At 43.5% G+C, this 19333-nt stretch overlaps 1 protein-coding gene across 1 annotated transcript; it reads left to right on the top strand.

The window, feature by feature from the left end:
* The first annotated feature begins 993 nt into the window (after window positions 1-993).
* TOMM22 (translocase of outer mitochondrial membrane 22) lies at window positions 994-18263 on the top strand. The gene is made up of 4 exons (XM_089681983.1): window positions 994-1152; window positions 5558-5676; window positions 12207-12324; window positions 17276-18263. The coding sequence occupies exons 1-4, from the start codon at window positions 1063-1065 to the stop codon at window positions 17336-17338; spliced, it is 390 nt and encodes a 129-aa protein (XP_089538109.1). The 5' UTR covers window positions 994-1062; the 3' UTR covers window positions 17339-18263.
* The last annotated feature ends 1070 nt before the right edge of the window (window positions 18264-19333 follow it).

Raw genomic sequence — 19333 nt, 5'->3', positions numbered from 1 at the left:
ATGTAGCAGAACCCATTTTGGCCTAAATTTATGACTAACTTTGAGTTTACTGGGGGTTTTTTTATAACTGAAAGTAGAAAATATAGTTTTTTTTTTAAATTTTCAATCTTTTTTTATTTATATCACAAAAAAATAAAAAAAAACCCAGTGGTGATCAAATACCACCAAAAGAAAGCTCTATTTGTGTGAAAAAGGACACAAATTTTGTTTGGGTACAGAGATGTATGACCGCGTATTTTCCAGCTGAAATCGGCCTGGTCATGAAAGGGGGTAAATCTTCTGGAGGGCAAGTGGTTATAATCTTCTGTAGATATCCACGGGTTTTATGCCTTCATTCACGAGAAACTTCATCAGCACACGTTGTTCCATGCACGCACTAAAATTGTTGTCTGCCATCTTGATTCACAGTCTCTGGACTGGTCCGAACACATGAGCTACTTATCAGTAACAGGACACGCTAGCATCCCTTTTTATACCTGTAAAATTAAAAGTCCCGGTTTGACGAGAACGCCCCTCGTATTAATGAAGGTTAACAACCCCTTTAACCCTTCAATATGAGTTCCAAAATGAAAAAAAAAAGGTTTGGCTTTTGATATGCTAAATCTACAACCTAATTAAGAAAACCTACAAAAGAAGCTGAGGGCCAAACTGGAAAAAGGTTGAACCAGGGGTGGACTGACAACTCATGGGGCCCCCAGGCAATAGGGGATCATGGGGCCCCTGTGTCCTTGCCCAAACTCAAAAAAGCCTATGAAAAAGGCACCAAGGGGCACCTCATGGGGCCCCCTACTGACCCCGGGCCCTCAGGCAGTGCCCGAGTTTCCAAATGGTCAGTCCGCCCCTGGGATTAACATACTTCAAACCGTGAGAAAATGTGTTTCTGACAGATGCTTGTATCAGCGGAGTTGTTCTGAATACACAGCAGCAATAGAGGGCGCTATTCGCTCTCCTCTTCTCTCTGTCCCTCTATGTCGGCTTCCTCTATGGTGTTTTGCTGGGCATTTCCGGTGACGAAGTTCCTGGTGGGTGACCCCTGTGTGTGTGCCCGCACGTTGTGAAGTCATGTCACCCTCGGATCCTTCTTTGGAGGGCTCGCTCATCGCAGCCAAGAACCCGGACATTGAGGATGAGGAAGATGATGACGACGATGAGGTGATTCTCGTTTTAGTGGAGTTGGTATATTTATCGGTTTCCATTGCAGGTCCAGCACACTGAGCACACTCTGTGCCATCCTCCGGTTATATCTGCTGAGGGACTGTAGAAGTAAACGCGCTGAGACCTTCTGTTCCACAACAGAAGTAAGACTGAGGGTGGCTGGCCTGCTCTACCCACCTGGCTGGAAGAAACAAAGCACACCTAGGTAGAGAACAGGCTGCGGCAGTACAATGGGAGGGGGCTGCTCTCTATGCCCAGAGCTACCGGTGTCAATCTTCCAGCATAAAACGTTGAAGGGGACTTTAGCTCCATCATGCTAGGCTCCCTCCCTGGCAGCCAACCCCCTCCTCCTTGTGCTGCTACTATTCTCTAGTTGAGAATGACGTGTCCAGATCTCCCAGCATCTTGGGATACCTACATCACATATCCCAGGGGACCAAGAAACAATGGAGCTGGAACGTGTCATTGTGGGTCGGTAATTGGAACCCAGAAGAGGCAGCCTATTAGTGATGACGGAGGTGGACCAAAATGGCGATGTCGGACCCAGGCTGGTACACCTGAGCAGCGGATCGCAGTAGGGCAATGCAGAGTCTGTTCGGAAGGTGAGTATGTGAATTGAGGACGATGCTGCATGACAGGAAGGAGAGCTTAAAGTGATTGTGAAGGTTTGATTTTTTTTTTTTTTTAAATAACCATAGTATACATACCTGCTCTGTGCAGTGGTTTTGCACAGAGCAGCCCCTCTTCTCAGTTCCCCCACAGGTGCTCCTGGCTCCTTTCCTGATTGCCCCCACAGCAAGCCACTTGCTATGGGGGCGCTTGTGCTAACTTGATCCTAGGCCAAGTTCTCTGCTCGCTGACAGTGATTGAGAGCAGCAGGGGCTAATGACTCTCAATGCTATCTCTGAGCCAATGGGGAGGGAGAGAACTGCTACTCTTGTGCACAGCACTGGATCAACATGGGGCTCAGGTAAGTATAAGGTGGTTGGGAGGGAGCTGCACACAGTTGGTTTTTTACTCTAATCCATTCATCCCTTCCCCGCCACCCTAAAGTAGAAATACTGCTACAGGGTGGCAGGGCAGTGCAAAATCACGTATTTATACGGGACTTGCATTTGGGTATAGGGAGCGCATGCACCGTCCTACCCACGCCGCCATTGGCGGCTACAGATGTCAATCACCGGGTCCCAGCCAGAGATCCCCTGTTGCCGAGTAATACTGATGACAACACTGTAAACAACACAGGTCTCTCTCCTGCCAGCATGAACATGCTGCTGTGTATTTCTCTGCTAGTAGAACACACACAGCACATTATGTAAAACAGCACACCGGTAACCCTTTGATCGCCTCAGAGGTTAACCCCTTCCTGCCCAGTGTCATTGGTACAGTTTCATTGCTTTTTATTAACACTGATCACTGTATTAGTGTCATTGGGATGTCAGTGACAGTTCCCCCCAGTGTCAGAATGCCTGCCACAGTCCCGCTATAAGTCACTGATCGCCGCCATTACTAGCATAAAAAAAAAAAATTCCAGTATATATACAGCCATTTGTAGACGCTATAACTTTCATGTAAACCAATTAATTTACACATATTGGGAACCTTGTCCCTGTCAGGAGCTTCATGCCCCGGGGGATCAGGGTAGTGGTCCATACCCTTCGGGGGAAGGACAAAGCACACCCCTAAGTGCACTTTTTCGTGTGGTGTTTTTGCACTTGCACTTTTTTTGTGAACACTTATGGGTTTTTTCGTTATAGTTGCACGTTTGCGGACTTAAAAAAAAATTAATTTACACATATTGGGATTTTTTTTTTAGCAAAATACATTTTGGCCTAAATTTGACGAAATTTGATGTTTACAATTTTTTTACTGTATTTGTTTTATAGCAAAAAGTCAAAAATATTGTTTTTTTGTTTTTTTTTCAAAATTGTCTGGATTGTTTTGTTTATATGCTAAAAAATTAAAAAACGCACAGGTGATCAAATACCACCAAAAGAAAGCTGTATTTGTGGGGAAAAAAGGACATAAAGTTTATTTATGTACAGCATTGCATGACCGCGCAATTGTCAGTTAAAGTAATGCAGTGCGTTATCACAAAAAAATGGCCTGGTCAGGAAGGGGGGTAAATCCTCTGGAGGTCAAGTGTTTAAGGTAAAAAAAAACTTCAGCATTTAATACCACTTTAAAAGAACAGCAGGGGAGCATAGTTCCTCTTTAAATTGGTTGTAAAGGCAGAAGATTGTTTACCTTGCTGCATAGAATGCAGTAAGGTAAAATACCTTGTGTATGCAGCAATATGCACAAGATCCAAGGCTGTCTTGGCTCTCTCACTCTTCATTGGCTCGTAGAGCAGTTGGCTGTGACTGCTGTCAATCAGAGCTAGTGACGAGGAGCAGCAGGCAGGGTTGAGCCTCATTCTTTGTGTCATATGGACACACAGAACAGGGCTCAGGAGCTAGCTTGCATGAGTGGCTTGCTTGGGGGGAGATTGGGGAGTGGCGGAGTCTAGAGTGCCAGCGAGAGACTCCAGAAGAGGATGGTTGGGGCTACTCTGTGCAAAACAATTGCACAGAACAGATAAGTATGGCATTTTTTTATTGAAAGAAAAAACAATGAACCTTTATTATCACTTTAAAGTGTATCTGTACCCTGAACTGGTTTTCAGTTTTGGATAGAATGGGGAAGGGTGTAAATGCCTGTCAGGTGTTAATGCAGTCTGGGGCTCCATAGGAGAGATTGCTTCAATTCCTGTCTGGTAAAAAAAGGTTGTCTCCAGGACAGAAAGTGAGGGGAAATCTTTTCAACACTGGAGAACTAAAAATGCTTTTTTTAAAGTAGGAAAAAATATAGTATAAGAAGTTGTTTGGAGCTGTATGTCACAGGTATTTTATATTACTAACAGGTTTACTTTAAAGGGTACCTGTCCCAATGATGGACGTCCTGTTTCTTAATCCTTTTCATTCTGGCAACAATAAACACATGATATATCATATGACAATGATTATTATAATTCTCAATAGATTAGTAGTTTAACCACATGCTTACCGCGCTATAGCCGAATGACGGCTACAGCGCGGTTGTCCAGTTCTGGGAAGGTGACATATGATGTCCACCCATATCGTGCTCTCCCACGTGCCCCCATCGGTGCGCACCCAGCGATCTCCATGATCGCTGTGTTCTATGGACAGCGTCGCCCATCAGTACTGCATATCAGTGCCTCCTCATAAATACCCACCAGTGCCACCTCATCAGTGCAGCCTGTCAGTGTCCATCAGTGCTGTATATCCGTGCCACCACATCAGTGCTGCCTATCAGTGCAGCCTCATCAATGCACATCAGTGAAGGAGAAAAATTACCTGTTTGCAAAGTTTTATAATAGAAACAAAGAATAACTTTTTTTTCAAAATTTTTGCTCTTTTTTTTATTTAAAGTGCAAAAAAATAAAACACCCAGTGGCGATTAAATACCACCAAATGAAAGCTCTATTTGTGATGAAAATAATTATAAAAATGTCATATGGGTACAGTGTTGCATGACCACGCAATTGCAAGTGTGACAGCGCTGAAAGCTGAAAATTGGCCTGGGCATGAAGGGGGTAAAAGTGCCTAGTAAAGTCCTTATTACTTCTTGTCATGACAGGAAGTATTGGAGACACAGAAATTTTTTTTTTTTTATGAGTGGGAAAGGGTTAGATCATCTAGCAATGTTTTTACTGCTGTACCCTTGCACCCCCCCCCATTTCTTGTGGCACCACAGAGACAAAGTTATGGAAGATCTTCCTAGTTGGGTTACAAACTGAATCCCAGAATGTCAGAAGACAGGCATTCATTTTACCTTTCCCCTACTCCAAAATGTGAAGATCTCTTTAGACAAAAGTGAACTTTTCAGTTATTTATACATTAAGTAATAAAGTAGGATGCCTTTGCTGGCCAGCAGGATGGTGGGTGGGTGAGTGGGTTGGTGTTTTTCAGCAGTAGTAAATGCTGAGTAGCTGTTCATACCTGTAAAAGACAAAGATCTCTGCTAGTCCCCACAGAAATTCCTATGCAAATAGTGGCTCCTTGAAAGTTTATTTGCATATGTTAAGGCATGCCCCCTAGCTGGTATTGCTAACATAAAACACTGTCACCTTGTGGGGATGAATACTAGTTTCAAGGATCAGGGCCCTACTAGCCCTCTTGTATTGAACTGTATTGTTGCTGTATTGTCTCCCGTTATATTGTAAAGCGCTGAGCAAACTGTTGGCGCTATATAAATCCTGTATAATAATAATAATAATACCATCTTTCCCCAAATCCTGTATAATAATAATAATACCATCTTTCCCCAAATGGTCTGGGTGGTTGTGTAGAGTCACTAGATAATTTTAATCACATTGCCTCAACTATTTGTGTTTCTCTAGCTGGATGAGACTTTATCAGAAAGACTTTGGGGGTTGATGGAAATGTTTCCTGATGGTGTGCGTACTGCTGCTGGTGTAACCTTTGACTTGTCCATTTCTGCAGCCAAGAAGCTATATAGGTGAGTAAGCAATGTTACAAAATGGTAAAAGTAGGTGTTTCACCAAGAATACAGTAAATACTTAATGTTGAAGTCTGCAAGCAGAATCTGGGCTGTGTGCAGGACTTTTTTTTTTTTTTTTCCTGGACATTGATGTTAATTTGGAAATTGATTTTTTTATCAACTATACTATAATTAAAGTGTTATTAAACTCACAACAGTAAAATCAGTCTGCATATTCAGTAAAGCATGCTTGATATACTCACGGTGGAACCTAAGGGGTTAATCCTCTGCATTATGTAAAAAGGCTGATTGATCCTGACTTCTCTATCCCTCTCCTTCTTCCAGTGTCCCCTCTTATCTCCTGATAAGACATATAGTGTGGAGACCCTACACTTTGCTCAGTTTGGTGTGTATTGCTAGAGAGGTTTTTTTTACTTGGGAGATCAGCACTGTCCAGACAGAGGTCAGGGGTTCTGCATCCTCCTAGAGCAGAAAGTAAAAGTGATCCAGTGGCTAGTTTGCTGCTAGGATTGCTTTTACAAAACAGTTGGCCGTCGGCTCTAAAAATGGTGTCAGAATAATGCCTGCGGCTGTAGGCTTCCTCCGGGTGTAACCGCTTGAAGTCCAGCAACATATGGTGCTGGTCCGCAAGTGGATAAACAACAACTGGATACTAGTGGGAACTGCCATTATCGTCTATATTACCAGCATAAAATGTAAGTTTTACTCCAGTTATGTTTTTCATTTAAAGTGTTACTAAACCCAGGACCCTGCATTCCCTCTATCTGGGCTCCCACAGTACACGGAAATGCAATTATTTTAGTAAATATGAACTGCTAAATACCTTTTCTCATCAGCATTAGAGCAATCTTGTGACTTTTATCAGTGTTCAGCAGAGCACTGGTTAAAGCTTGTAGGAGTTTTTTTTCTGCAGTAGGAGAATGCAGAACCCCTGACCTTTGTCTGGATAGTACTGATTGGTCCTGTGCTGATCACTGTACTCTCCCAAGAAAAAAAAACTTTCTAGCAATACACACCAAACTGAGCATGTGCAGAGTGTCTCCCCACGATATGTCTTATCAGAAAAGAGGGGGAGGATCAGAGAAGTCAGGATCAAACAACATTTTTACAATATGCAGAGGATTAACCCTTTAAGTTCCACAGTGAGTAAAATTAGCATGATTTACTGCATATACAGACTGATTTTACTATTGTGGGTTTAGTAACACTTTAAGTCACCCCCCTCCCTTTCACCTGCAACCTTCTGGGATACATCACAGGTCTCAGAAGATTGCAGGACCATTAATAATGCTCAGCTCGCCGTCATACCACTTCACAGCTGTTTTCCCTTAGTTAAGATGCCGGCGCCTGGACCCAAAGTCCATTAAAGTCCATCTGCTCGAGCGAGGACAGCGCTGGATCCCTGGACAGGTAAGTGACTTTATATTAAAAGTCATTAGCTACAGTATTAGTAGCTGCTGACTTTTATTTTTTTTTGGGGGGGGGATACTGGAGCTCCTCTTTTAATCATTTGCCATGCACTTGTTATGCACTTGCAGTTAGCAGATGACTTTTACGTCTCGCACACTGATCAGCGTGTGAGAGGAAAAAGAGCTTCCAGATCGCAGCACTCAGTATAAACTGGTACCAGTATCACCCAGCCCTCTGCAGTATATGTTGGCTCTATCCTGTCTTTGATCAGACCTGTACAATAAATTGGTTAAGGCTCAAGGTTTTTTACCTTCATGCATTATATGTGTGTACAGTGCCCCCACAATCCTTGCCTGATCCCCCTCCAATCCAGCGATGTTCTCGACAGCCTCTGCTGTCTGGGGACTCTAACTCATTGGCTGAGACAGCAGCAGGAGTCCTTTGGCTCACACTGCTGTCAATCACAGCCAGTGAGCCAATGAGGAGGGAGCTCAAAAAGCTATGGCAAAAATTAGATCGGGGGTCAGCAACCTGTAGATTGTGGCCAGGTGACTGGTAGATTGCAGTTTGAGTTTGCTATCACGTCAAAAAGTGTGTAATGCAGAGGGACTACTTGTAGTAGGAAGCAAGAGCCACATAAGCCAACTCCTCCTCTGTAGTGCTGGCTTCTGTCCTATGCAGATTGATACCAACTGCACTCCACCTTTTATCCCAGCTTGTGGTCTCCAGCGTGGTGCCAGCACCGGAAAAGAAGAGTACCGTATTTTCCGGCGTATAAGACGACTTTTCAACCCCTGAAAATCTTCTGAAAAGTCGGGGGTCGTCTTATACGCCGGGGCGAGCCGGTGTCAGGGCGGCACTTTTTCGAGGGGCGGCGCGGCGCCGCCCCCCCTCCTCCTCCAACGGACACTAAGTACAGGGGTGGGCAGAGGGGCTGCTGTACCTTACCTGGCTCCGGTCCCACGACGATCCGGTCCAGGAAGCGCGGCTGCTCCTTCTTTCAGTTCGGCCGCTCGATGGGTCACGCGGCCGCTCGGCTCCGCCTCCTCACCGGTGATTGGGCGCCAGCACTGGAAAGGCAAACAGGCGACCAATCACCGGCGAGGAGCGGAGCCGAGCGGCCCCGCAAAAATCGAGCGGCCGAACTGGAAGAAGGAGCAGCCGCTCCTCTCCCCCATTGACACTAAAGATGGGGCACTATTCCTCCTCCACACTGACACCAACGATGGGGCACTGTTCCTCCCCCACTGACACCAACGATGGGGCACTGTTCCTCCCCCACTGACACCAACGATGGGGCACTGTTCCTCCCCCACTGACACCAACGATGGGGCACTGTTCCTCCCCCACTGACACCAACGATGGGGCACTGTTCCTCCCCCACTGACACCAACGATGGGGCACTGTTCCTCCCCCACTGACACCAACGATGGGGCACTGTTCCTCCCCCACTGACACCAACGATGGGGCACTGTTCCTCCCCCACTGACACCAACGATGGGGCACTGTTCCTCCCCCACTGACACCAACGATGGGGCACTGTTCCTCCCCCACTGACACCAACGATGGGGCGCTGTTCCTCCCCCACTGACACCAACGATGGGGCGCTGTTCCTCCCCCACTGACACCAACGATGGGGCGCTGTTCCTCCCCCACTGACACCAACGATGGGGCGCTGTTCCTCCCCCACTGACACCAACGATGGGGCGCTGTTCCTCCCCCACTGACACCAACGATGGGGCGCTGTTCCTCCCCCACTGACACCAACGATGGGGCGCTGTTCCTCCCCCACTGACACCAACGATGGGGCGCTATTCCTCCCACTGACACCAACGATGGGGCGCTATTCCTCCCACTGACACCAACGATGGGGCGCTATTCCTCCCACTGACACCAACGATGGGGCGCTATTCCTCCCACTGACACCAACGATGGGGCGCTATTCCTCCCACTGACACCAACGATGGGGCGCTATTCCTCCCACTGACACCAACGATGGGGCGCTATTCCTCCCACTGACACCAACGATGGGGCGCTATTCCTCCCACTGACACCAACGATGGGGCGCTATTCCTCCCACTGACACCAACGATGGGGCGCTATTCCTCCCACTGACACCAACGATGGGGCGCTATTCCTCCCACTGACACCAACGATGGGGCGCTATTCCTCCCACTGACACCAACGATGGGGCGCTATTCCTCCCACTGACACCAACGATGGGGCGCTATTCCTCCCACTGACACCAACGATGGGGCGCTATTCCTCCCACTGACACCAGCGATGGGGCGCTATTCCTCCCACTGACACCAACGATGGGGCACTATTCCTCCCACTGACACCAACGATGGGGCGCTACTTCTCCCCACTGACACCAACGATGGGGCACTATTCCTCCCACTGATACCAACGATGGGGCGCTATTCCTCCCACTGATACCAACGATGGGGCGCTATTCCTCCCACTGATACCAACGATGGGGCGCTATTCCTCCCACTGATACCAACGATGGGGCGCTATTCCTCCCACTGATACCAACGATGGGGCGCTATTCCTCCCACTGATACCAACGATGGGGCGCTATTCCTCCCACTGATACCAACGATGGGGCGCTATTCCTCCCACTGATACCAACGATGGGGCGCTATTCCTCCCACTGATACCAACGATGGGGCGCTATTCCTCCCACTGATACCAACGATGGGGCGCTATTCCTCCCACTGATACCAACGATGGGGCGCTATTCCTCCCACTGATACCAACGATGGGGCGCTATTCCTCCCACTGACACCAACGATGGGGCGCTATTCCTCCCACTGACACCAACGATGGGGCGCTATTCCACCCCACTGACACCAACGATGGGGCGCTATTCCACCCCACTGACACCAACGATGGGGCGCTATTCCTCCCACTGACACCAACGATGGGGCGCTATTCCTCCCACTGACACCAACGATGGGGCGCTATTCCTCCCACTGACACCAACGATGGGGCGCTATTCCTCCCACTGACACCAACGATGGGGCGCTATTCCTCCCACTGACACCAACGATGGGGCGCTATTCCTCCCACTGACACCAACGATGGGGCGCTATTACTCCCACTGACACCAACGATGGGGCGCTATTCCTCCCACTGACACCAACGATGGGGCGCTATTCCTCCCACTGACACCAACGATGGAGCACTATTCCTCCCACTGACACCAACGATGGGACACTATTCCTCCCACTGACACCAACGATGGGGCACGATTCTTCCCACTGACACCAACGATGGGGCACGATTCTTCCCACTGACACCAACGATGGGGCACGATTCTTCCCACTGACACCAACGATGGGGCACGATTCTTCCCACTGACACCAACGATGGGGCACGATTCTTCCCACTGACACCAACGATGGGGCACGATTCTTCCCACTGACACCAACGATGGGGCACGATTCCTCCCACTGACTAATGATGGGGCACTATTCCTCCCACTGACTAATGATGGGGCACTATTCCTCACACACTGACACTAATGATGGGGCACCATCATTGGTGTCAGTGGGGGGAATAGTGTCCCATCATTGGTATCAGTGGGAGGAATAGTGCCCCATCATTGGTGTCAGTGGATGAAATAGTGCCCCATCATTGGTGTCAGTGGGAGGAGTAGTGCCTCATCATTGGTGTCAGTGGTAGGAATAGCACCCCATCATTGGAATACCATACTGAAATAGCATACCATATTGAAATCAAATCTGATGTTTTTTCATTTTTATTTGGTGTGTGTTGGAAGAGGGGTAGTCTTATACAGCGAGTATAGCTCAAACCCTATATTTTAACAGGAAAAGTAGGGGGTCGTCTTATACGCCGGAAAATACGGTACTTCAGATCATTGTGAAGGAATACACTGGGCATTATAGTATAGGGCTTTTACACTGATTCACTGTGGTTTACCCATACCTTGGGTGCAGTGCCGTGTACCTACAACTTTCCTGTAGGTTTGCTGCGCTTAGCCATAGACTTCTATTATATCCTGCGGGTTTGGTGCACTTTCTGAAAACGCACCAAAACTCCTGAATGCAGGCGTTTTGATGCGCTTTCAAAATGTGCATCACACCTGCAGGGTCTAATAGAAATCTATGGCAAAGTGCAGCTAACCTACAGGAAAGTTGCAGGTAATCCACAGCACGTCAGTGTGAAAGCAGCCTTATAGTGGGCTCAGAACAGTAAGGGTTCATTTACATTTGCAATTCAGAGGGTTGTAAAACCCCATAGTTAAAATGTGTTTTTACCACCCCTGCCCCAACCTCACCCCCTCTAGCTGCAGTTGCTAGGGGTGTATATGGCGCAGCAGGAGTTATATGCCCTGTCATGGTTGGTGAGTGTAGCACCTACCAAGCATGACCCATTCAAGTGAATGAGGCCTCTCTGCAAGGGCCCTGCAACCTTGTGCAAAATAGCAAACATGGGGTTAAAGCAGGCAGTGTTGTGTTTCTGTCTCACCACCTGCTTTAACCCCATTGACCCCACAGAAGCATGCAGTTACGGGGTGCTTGCATTTACTTGAATGAGTTGCAACAAGCAGGCAATAGAACCCACCAAAAGCAAGAGTGGGTATAATTCCTGCTGCGGCATGTGTACGCCTTTGGCTGCTGCCTCAACAGCTAAAGGCGGTAGTGATTGGGGGTTGTAAAACAGACAGCCAACTGTAGGGTTTTACCACCCCCCCCCCCCCCCCATGTGAATGATCCGTTAGGGTGCCGCTGCCGAATGCAATTAAGGACTCATTCACAAGTGCAGCAGGCCCTGCTACGCCTCTGAAAAGCGATCAGAGTGTGTTTGACAGGTGGTGAGGAGGTTTTCTCAAAATTATTTTCTTTTTATTTAGTAAAAAAAACAGTGGTGATTAAATACCACCAAAAGAAAGCTATGTCTCTAAAAAGAAAAAAAAATTATATATATAATAATTTTTTTATTTTTTTTCATATTCATTTGGGTACAGTGATGCATGTCTGAGCTTGTCAGTCAAGCTATCACTGTGCTGAAAAATGGCTAGACAGGTAGAGAGGAATGGGGTGTAACGTGCTGGTCCTCAAACTAATACATTTTTCTGTATACTTTAGTTTTTCCCGGTCAGCACTGTGGATAGGAACCACCTCCTTCATGATTCTGGTATTGCCTGTAGTGTTTGAGACCGAAAAATTGCAGATGGAGCAACAGCAACAATTACAACAGAGACAGGTGAGAATGAAAATTACTGATGTAATAAAGTGTATTAACAGCTATTGCAAATATTGCAAGGGAGCCTCTTTCCATGTCTATATACATTTGTGTTAAAAATAGTTGCAGTGTGTTTAAAAAGAGTGAGTAAAGCTCAAAAGCCTTATAGTAGCTTTTATTTCCAGATACTTAAATGCATTGGGAACACTTCACAGTCTATTACAAATCAAAACATGAAGCAAAAAGTTTGAAATTTGGTATTACTTTATAGAAAGTGAAGAATTAGGTATATTCGACTGTTCAAAAAAAACAAAAAACAAATAGCAGTGTCTGCATTTTTCTTTACAAACTTACACATTTACTGTATAAACTTAAAAATGCTTGAAGATTTGGCTTTCCTGTGAATCACTGAACTAATATTTAGTTGTACAACCCCTGGCAAAAAGTATGGAATCACCACTCTTGGAAATTGTTCATTAAGTTGTTTAATTGTATAGAAAAAAAAAAACACAAATCATAGACATGCCTCAAAACTATTTTCATTTAACATTCCAACCTTCTGGCTTTAAGAAACACTCAAAAACAGAAAAAAGAAAGAAAACTGTGGTCAGTTGCAACTGTTTTTGTAGATCAAGCAGAGGAAAAAAATATGGAATCACTCAATTCTCAGGAAAATATTATGGAATCATGAAAAAAACCCACTACAGTACACCACTAGTACTTTGTTGTACCGCCTCTAGCTTTTATAACAGGTTGAATTCTCTGAGGCATGGATTTAACTATCGACAAACATTATTCTTCATCATTCGGCTCCAACTTTCTTTTCTTGCAGTTGCCAGATCAGCTTTGCAGGTTGCAGCTTTGTCATGGACCATTTTCTTTAATTACCACCATAGATTTTCAATTGGATTGTGGTTCGGACTATTTGCAGGCAATGCCATTGACATTATGGGGTTTATTTACTAAAGCTGGAGAGTCCAAAATCAGACTCCCTTCTGCATAGAAACCAATCAGCTTCTAACCTCAGCTTGTTCAATGAAGCTTTGGCAATGAAACCTGGAAGCTGATTGGTTTCTGTGCAGAAGTGAGTCTGATTTTGCACTCTCCAGCTTTAGTAAATAAACCCCTATATGTCTTTCTGGAAGGAAAGTTTTTATGGCTATGGCAAGATTACCATCCTGAAAAATGTCATCATCACCAAACATCCTTTCAATTGATGGAATAAGAAAAGTATCCTAAATCTCAATATAAACTTGTGCATTTATTGAAGATTTAATGACTGTCATCTCCCCCGTACCTTTACCTGACATGCAACCCCATATCATCAATGTGGAAATTTGTATGTTCTCTTCAGGCAGTCATCTTTATACATTTCATTGGAACAGCACCAATCAAAAGTTCCAGTATCATCCCCCTGCCCAATGCAGATTCGTGATTCATCACTGAATATCACTTTCATCCAGTCATCCAAGTTCATGATTGCTTTTGTTTAGTCCACTGTAACCTTGTTTTTTTTTTCTGTTAGGTGTTAATGACTGTTTTCATTTGGCTTTTCTTTATGTAAATCCCATTTCCCTTAGGTGATGTCTTACAATTTGGTCACAAACATTGAATCCAGTTTCTGCCCATTTGTTCCTCATTTGTTTTGTTGTGCATTTTCTGTTTTCAAGGCATACTGCTTTAAGTTTTCTATCTTGACTCTTTGATGTCACCCTTGGTCTGCCAGTACACTTCCCTTTTACAACCTTCCCATTTGTACTTGGTCCAGATTTTAGACACAGCTAATTAGGAACAACCAACATCTTTTGGAACATTTCGTGATTATTTACCTTCTTGAAGAAGTTTTATAATCCTCTCCTTCGTTTCAACTCAATTAAATGAACATTTTTCAAGAGTGGTGATTCCATACTTTTTGCCAGGGGTTGTATAAGCACTGCTTCTGAGAACTGCTGTACATCTGTGTTGCATGGAGTCAACCAACTTCTGGCACCTGTAAACAGGTATTCCAGCCCAGGACGATTGCACTACATTGCACAATTCCTCTGCATTTCTTGGTTTTACTTCAGAAATAGGATTTTTTATGTCACCCCACATTTTCTATTGGATTAAGGTCCAGGGGGTCCCCCCCACCCTTCCTGACAAGGCCATTTTTTGCGATACAGTGCAGCGTTACTTTAACTGACAATTGCGCTGTCATGCAGCGCTGCACCCAAATGAAATTTTCGTCCCTTTTTTCCACAAAAATAGAGCTTTCTTTTGGTGGTATTTGATTGCCTGTGTGGTTTTTATTTTTTGCGCTATAAACAAAAAAAAGACAATTTTGAGAAAAAAAACAATATTTTTGACTTTTTGCTATTAAACATGTCCAGCAAAAAATTTTAAAAATCTAATTTTGTCATAAATTTAGGCCAAAATGTATTCTGCTACATCTTTGCTGAAAAAATATCCCAATGCGTGTACATTTTTTTTTTAAATACTAGTAATGGCGACTTATAGCGGGACTGCAGTGGGCATTCTGACATTGGGGGGAACTTGGTGTCACTGACATTCCCAGTGACACCAATACAGTGATCAGTGGTAATAAAAAGCACTGACACTGTTCTAATGGCACTGGGCAGGAAGGGGTTAACATCTGGGGCGATCAAAGGGTTAACTGTGTGCTGTTTCACTATGTTGGCTGTGTGCACAAAGCAGTGTGCAGGAGCTGACGGGAGAGATCTGTTTTGTTTATACACAGGTCTCTCCCCCTCAGAGATACTTGGCGATTGCCAGGTGCTGGCGAGTAATCACCATCCGGGGCCTGGTGATTGACAGCCAAGGCCGCAAATGGCGTAGTGGGTAGGGCGCACGCCCCCCCCCCCCACTCCCACCCAGAACTACAAAATCACGTATGTATATGTGATTTTGCACACCCATGTGGTCTTGTAGCAGTATTTCTGCTAAAGGGTGACGCGGAACTGGTTGATCTTGTTGGTCTGGAACCAAGATACTGCTTGCTTACTGGTGTTTTTGGGGACATGGTCTTGTCACCCATTAACACCCATTTCAAGGGATTTCCTCTTTGGCATAAGGCAACATGACCTCTTCAAGTATTTTGATGTATTCAAACTGATCCATGATCCCTGGTATGCAGTAAATAGGCCCAACACCGTAGTATGAGAAACATCCCTATATCTTGATGTTTGCACCACCATGCTTCACTGTATTCATAGTGTACTGTGGTTTGAATTCAGTGTTTGGGGATCGTCTGACAAACTATCTGCAGCACATAGACCCAAAAAGAACAATCTTGCTTTCATCAGGCCACAAAATGTTGCGCCATTTTTCTTTAGGCCAGTCAATGTGTTCTTTGATAACCTCTTCAGCACGAGTCGGTTTTTCAACAATGGGACTTTGAGTCTTTTCCATTTTAGCTATTCTTCGATCCGTTCAAATGGTAGTTTTCCATTTTCTTCTACGTCTTTCTGATTTTGTTTGCCATTTTTAAAGCATTTGAGGTCGTTTTAGCTTAGCAGCCTATCAGTTTCTGCATATCTTTATATATGCTTTCCCCTTTCCAATCAACTTTTTAATCCAAGTACACTGTTCTTCTGAACAATGTCTGGAATGACCAGCATGTAAAACATATGCTGCCTTTGTCCTCACCTAAGGGCCACCTGTTTGACAACTGTTTTTCACAGTCTGAGTGACCTCACTAATTGAACTCCACACTGCTATTATTTTGAACACGCCCCTTTCAATTAATGATTCAGTTACACAGAATCAACAGCATGCATGTTATCATTGTGTTGGGTCTGTTGTTTTTCTATTACTGTACTTACACCTACTAGTAAATTTTTTGCCATGTAGAAATATAATTTATACCAAAAACAGTGACTGATCTGGTTAGTGATGTTTGACTTCTATTATTTTGAACAAAACTGTACATTATATTTTTTTCACACAAATGCACATCTAAAAACTACATATCTATTTTTAAATGATGCTACAGTGCTCCGCATAAATGACATCCTAATAGATTTGTCAGGACTTTTTTATTCCCGAATTGTTTATGTATTAATAAGATAAATATATTTTCTGCACAATATTGTTATATGTGTGTGTATATATATATGTGTGTGTGTGTATATATAAGCATGTATTTGTGTTTATACACATATGTGTATATGTATGTGTGTGTGTGTGTATATGTATGTATGCATTTAGCACTTTGTTTTGCACTTTAGCATTTTTTTTTATGGTTTGCATGCCTATATAAGCTTAAGTATTCAGAAAAGTATACTAACGGGGTGTTGGGGAGCACTGTTTAATTCCTTTTATTCAGTTATATTGCTTTGGGTTTCCAGAGAGAAAACAGCTGCTTCCCTTCTTTGTTTCCTTTGGGTTTAGCACCCTTATATATGTCCAGTGGTGCTTTCTATAAGAAGTAATTTTTTATAAATTCAGTTCTGACTATTTATGGTTTAGGCGTTGTAGAGTGCAGGAGATTTTAAAGGGTACCTAAACCTAAGAACATATAGCTTGCCAGTCTTAAAACGGACCCTTTCAAAAATCCTTGATTCCTCAACGAGACAACCTTTACATTTTTTCAGACAACTGCTGCCTTGTAGTTGCGTGTGAACAAGCCTGTTGGGTGTTATGTTTATGTCCTTCGGCTGTTCAATATCAATTTACCTGTGTCAAAATTAAAGCTGTGGGTGATGAATATTGATCCTTATCAAATACCAGCTATATCAAAGATCTAGCAGTTACCCATTCCAGCCAGTTATTAGTTTTCAGCTATTTTTTTTTTGTAAGGCACAACAAAAGCAATGCAATCTGACTGAAATGTTTTTGAGTGGAGTACAACTACACCATTGTTATATGCATGACCGAGCTGTAGACTCTGAAAAGTTAAAATTTTGCAATAATTACAGATTTGTTTTCAAAATGTTTTGTTGTATACTGATTTTTAGTGGTTTTCTTTCATCAGATACTTCTGGGCCCATCTACAGGAATTTCTGGTTCTCTCCCTCCACTCCCTGGAAAAGTATAATTTCCAATTAGTCCTTTAAAAAAAATTTTTTTGATTCGGTTGACTGGGAAACAGGAAATAAAGAATACCGATGCTTCCTTGGTCATCTGCCTCCTTCAGCGCTCTGCATTGAAAACATTTGCTCTACCACTAGTGCGCAATGCTATTTGCAGACAAGGGAGCTTGAGTAGCGCCTGTTTTTTCTGGTATGAATATTGTTAAGGGAGGGGTTAAAGGATAAAAAAATGCCTGTGGACAGTTCATCTTTAACATGTCGGCCAATCATTCCACAACCACATTGGCACAGACTTGATTATGTATGCTGATACTGATTTGGTGTCATTGTAAAAATATGTATAATGTATGTGGATTATATGCAGGTATGTTGTCAAGGTTTAAATACATGTTTAGCCCCCTAATCTTACACAGTACTGGCGGTATCAGTCTTTAAAGCAGATTATATGTGCCTCCAAAAATCTAGACATATACAGTGCATTTTCTATGTTTGCTAGTCTGGAGTGAGAAAATCACAATTTACACATAGTCTGTGCCTTGTAAGGAACAGTCTGCCTATAATGTGTCAGTTGTAACAAAATTTTAAATTTTTGCATTTGTAAAATTTCTGTTTAAGGATTATGAGGCCACTAAATTCCTGCCTACAGTTAGGCACATGAAAATCGGCATGAATATTTAAAACTCCCATCCAAAAGCAACTGCAGCATACTGTTCATTTACTCTCTCTGCAAGAATGTTATCATGGTATTGCCACTGTTTGACCCAGAGAAGAATGTCCATTTATTCACTGTTTTATTTATATAGCTGTAGAGGCTCCATCCATCTGCAAGACTTGTAAAGCCTGAAGTGATGACTTACTGTAGTTAAATAGTTTAAGATCTTTTTTGTGTTTTCTATTTTATTTTCAAAATATAAAACTACAATGAACAAATATACTTTTGTGTTTATTAAGGCAGTTGTTTTATGTGTCTACAGGAAACATGAATGTACACCTGGATTAAAGACCTAACAGAAGAAATGTAACAAAATAGGGTTGATTTACTAAAACTGGAGAGCGCAAAATCTGGTGCAGCTGTGCATGGTAGCAAATCAGTTTCTAATTTCAGCTTGTTTAATTAGGCATTGACAAAATAAACTGGAAGCTGATTGGTTTCTATGCAGAGCTGCGCCATACTTTGTACTCTCCAAATTTAGTAAATCAATCCCAATGTTAGAAAAGAAAATAATAAGGATATGATATTTTATAACATGGTTTTCACAAAAGTTAGAGTACATGGAAGTGCTCCACATCATCGCTGCACTTTGCAATTTATGTGCATGAAATAACATTTAGGGTACATTCACGCCAGATGTGGCAGAACTGCAAAATTGTCTCCTTGCATAATGCGTGCAGCCACAATCCTGGTATAACCCCTTGCTGTCCAGGATGTTTTTACACGTACTGTGGACATAAAGTAGTTAACCATTTGAATACCGGGCAATTTTACACCTTCCTGCCCAGGCCATTTTTCAGGTTTCAGCGCTCTCACACTTTGACAATTGCGCGGTCATACAACAATGTACCCAAACTAAAATTTTATCATTTTCTTCACACAACTAGAGCTTTCTTTTGGTGGTATTTAATCACCGCCGGGGTTTTTATTTTTTGCTAAATTATCAAAAAAAGACCAAAACTTAAAAAAAAAACACGTTTTTCTTTGTTTCTGTTATAAAAGTTTGCAAATAAATTGTTCTTCATAAATTTAGGCCAAGATGTTTTCTGCTACATGTCTTTGGTGAAAATAACCCAAATTAGGATGTATTTTTTAGTTTGTAGGAAAGTTATAGAGTTCACAAACTATGGGATATATCTGAATATTGATCAATCCTGAAGTACTGACAGCCAATCTAATTTCTTGAGGTCCAAGAATGTCAGAACAGTACAGATATCCCCCAAATGACCCCTTTTTGCAGAGTAGACAGTCTGACGTACTTCATAAGAGGCATTGCGAGTTTTTTGAA

This window comes from Staurois parvus, unplaced genomic scaffold, assembly GCF_062004578.1.
Source record: "Staurois parvus isolate SC_StPar_1 unplaced genomic scaffold, SC_StPar_1.0 ptg000282l, whole genome shotgun sequence".
In the NCBI taxonomy this organism is placed as follows: domain Eukaryota; kingdom Metazoa; phylum Chordata; class Amphibia; order Anura; family Ranidae; genus Staurois; species Staurois parvus.
This window is presented reverse-complemented; position numbering and strand designations above follow the sequence as displayed.

Bases quoted from the DNA above. Each gene is read 5' to 3' on its own strand.
- TOMM22 (XM_089681983.1), top strand. From the start codon at position 1,063: ATGTCACCCTCGGATCCTTCTTTGGAGGGCTCGCTCATCGCAGCCAAG. The intron at 1,153-5,557 runs GTGATTCTCGTT...GTGTTTCTCTAG, and splicing joins AAGATGATGACGACGATGAG to CTGGATGAGACTTTATCAGA. The intron at 5,677-12,206 runs GTGAGTAAGCAA...TGTATACTTTAG, and splicing joins GCAGCCAAGAAGCTATATAG to TTTTTCCCGGTCAGCACTGT.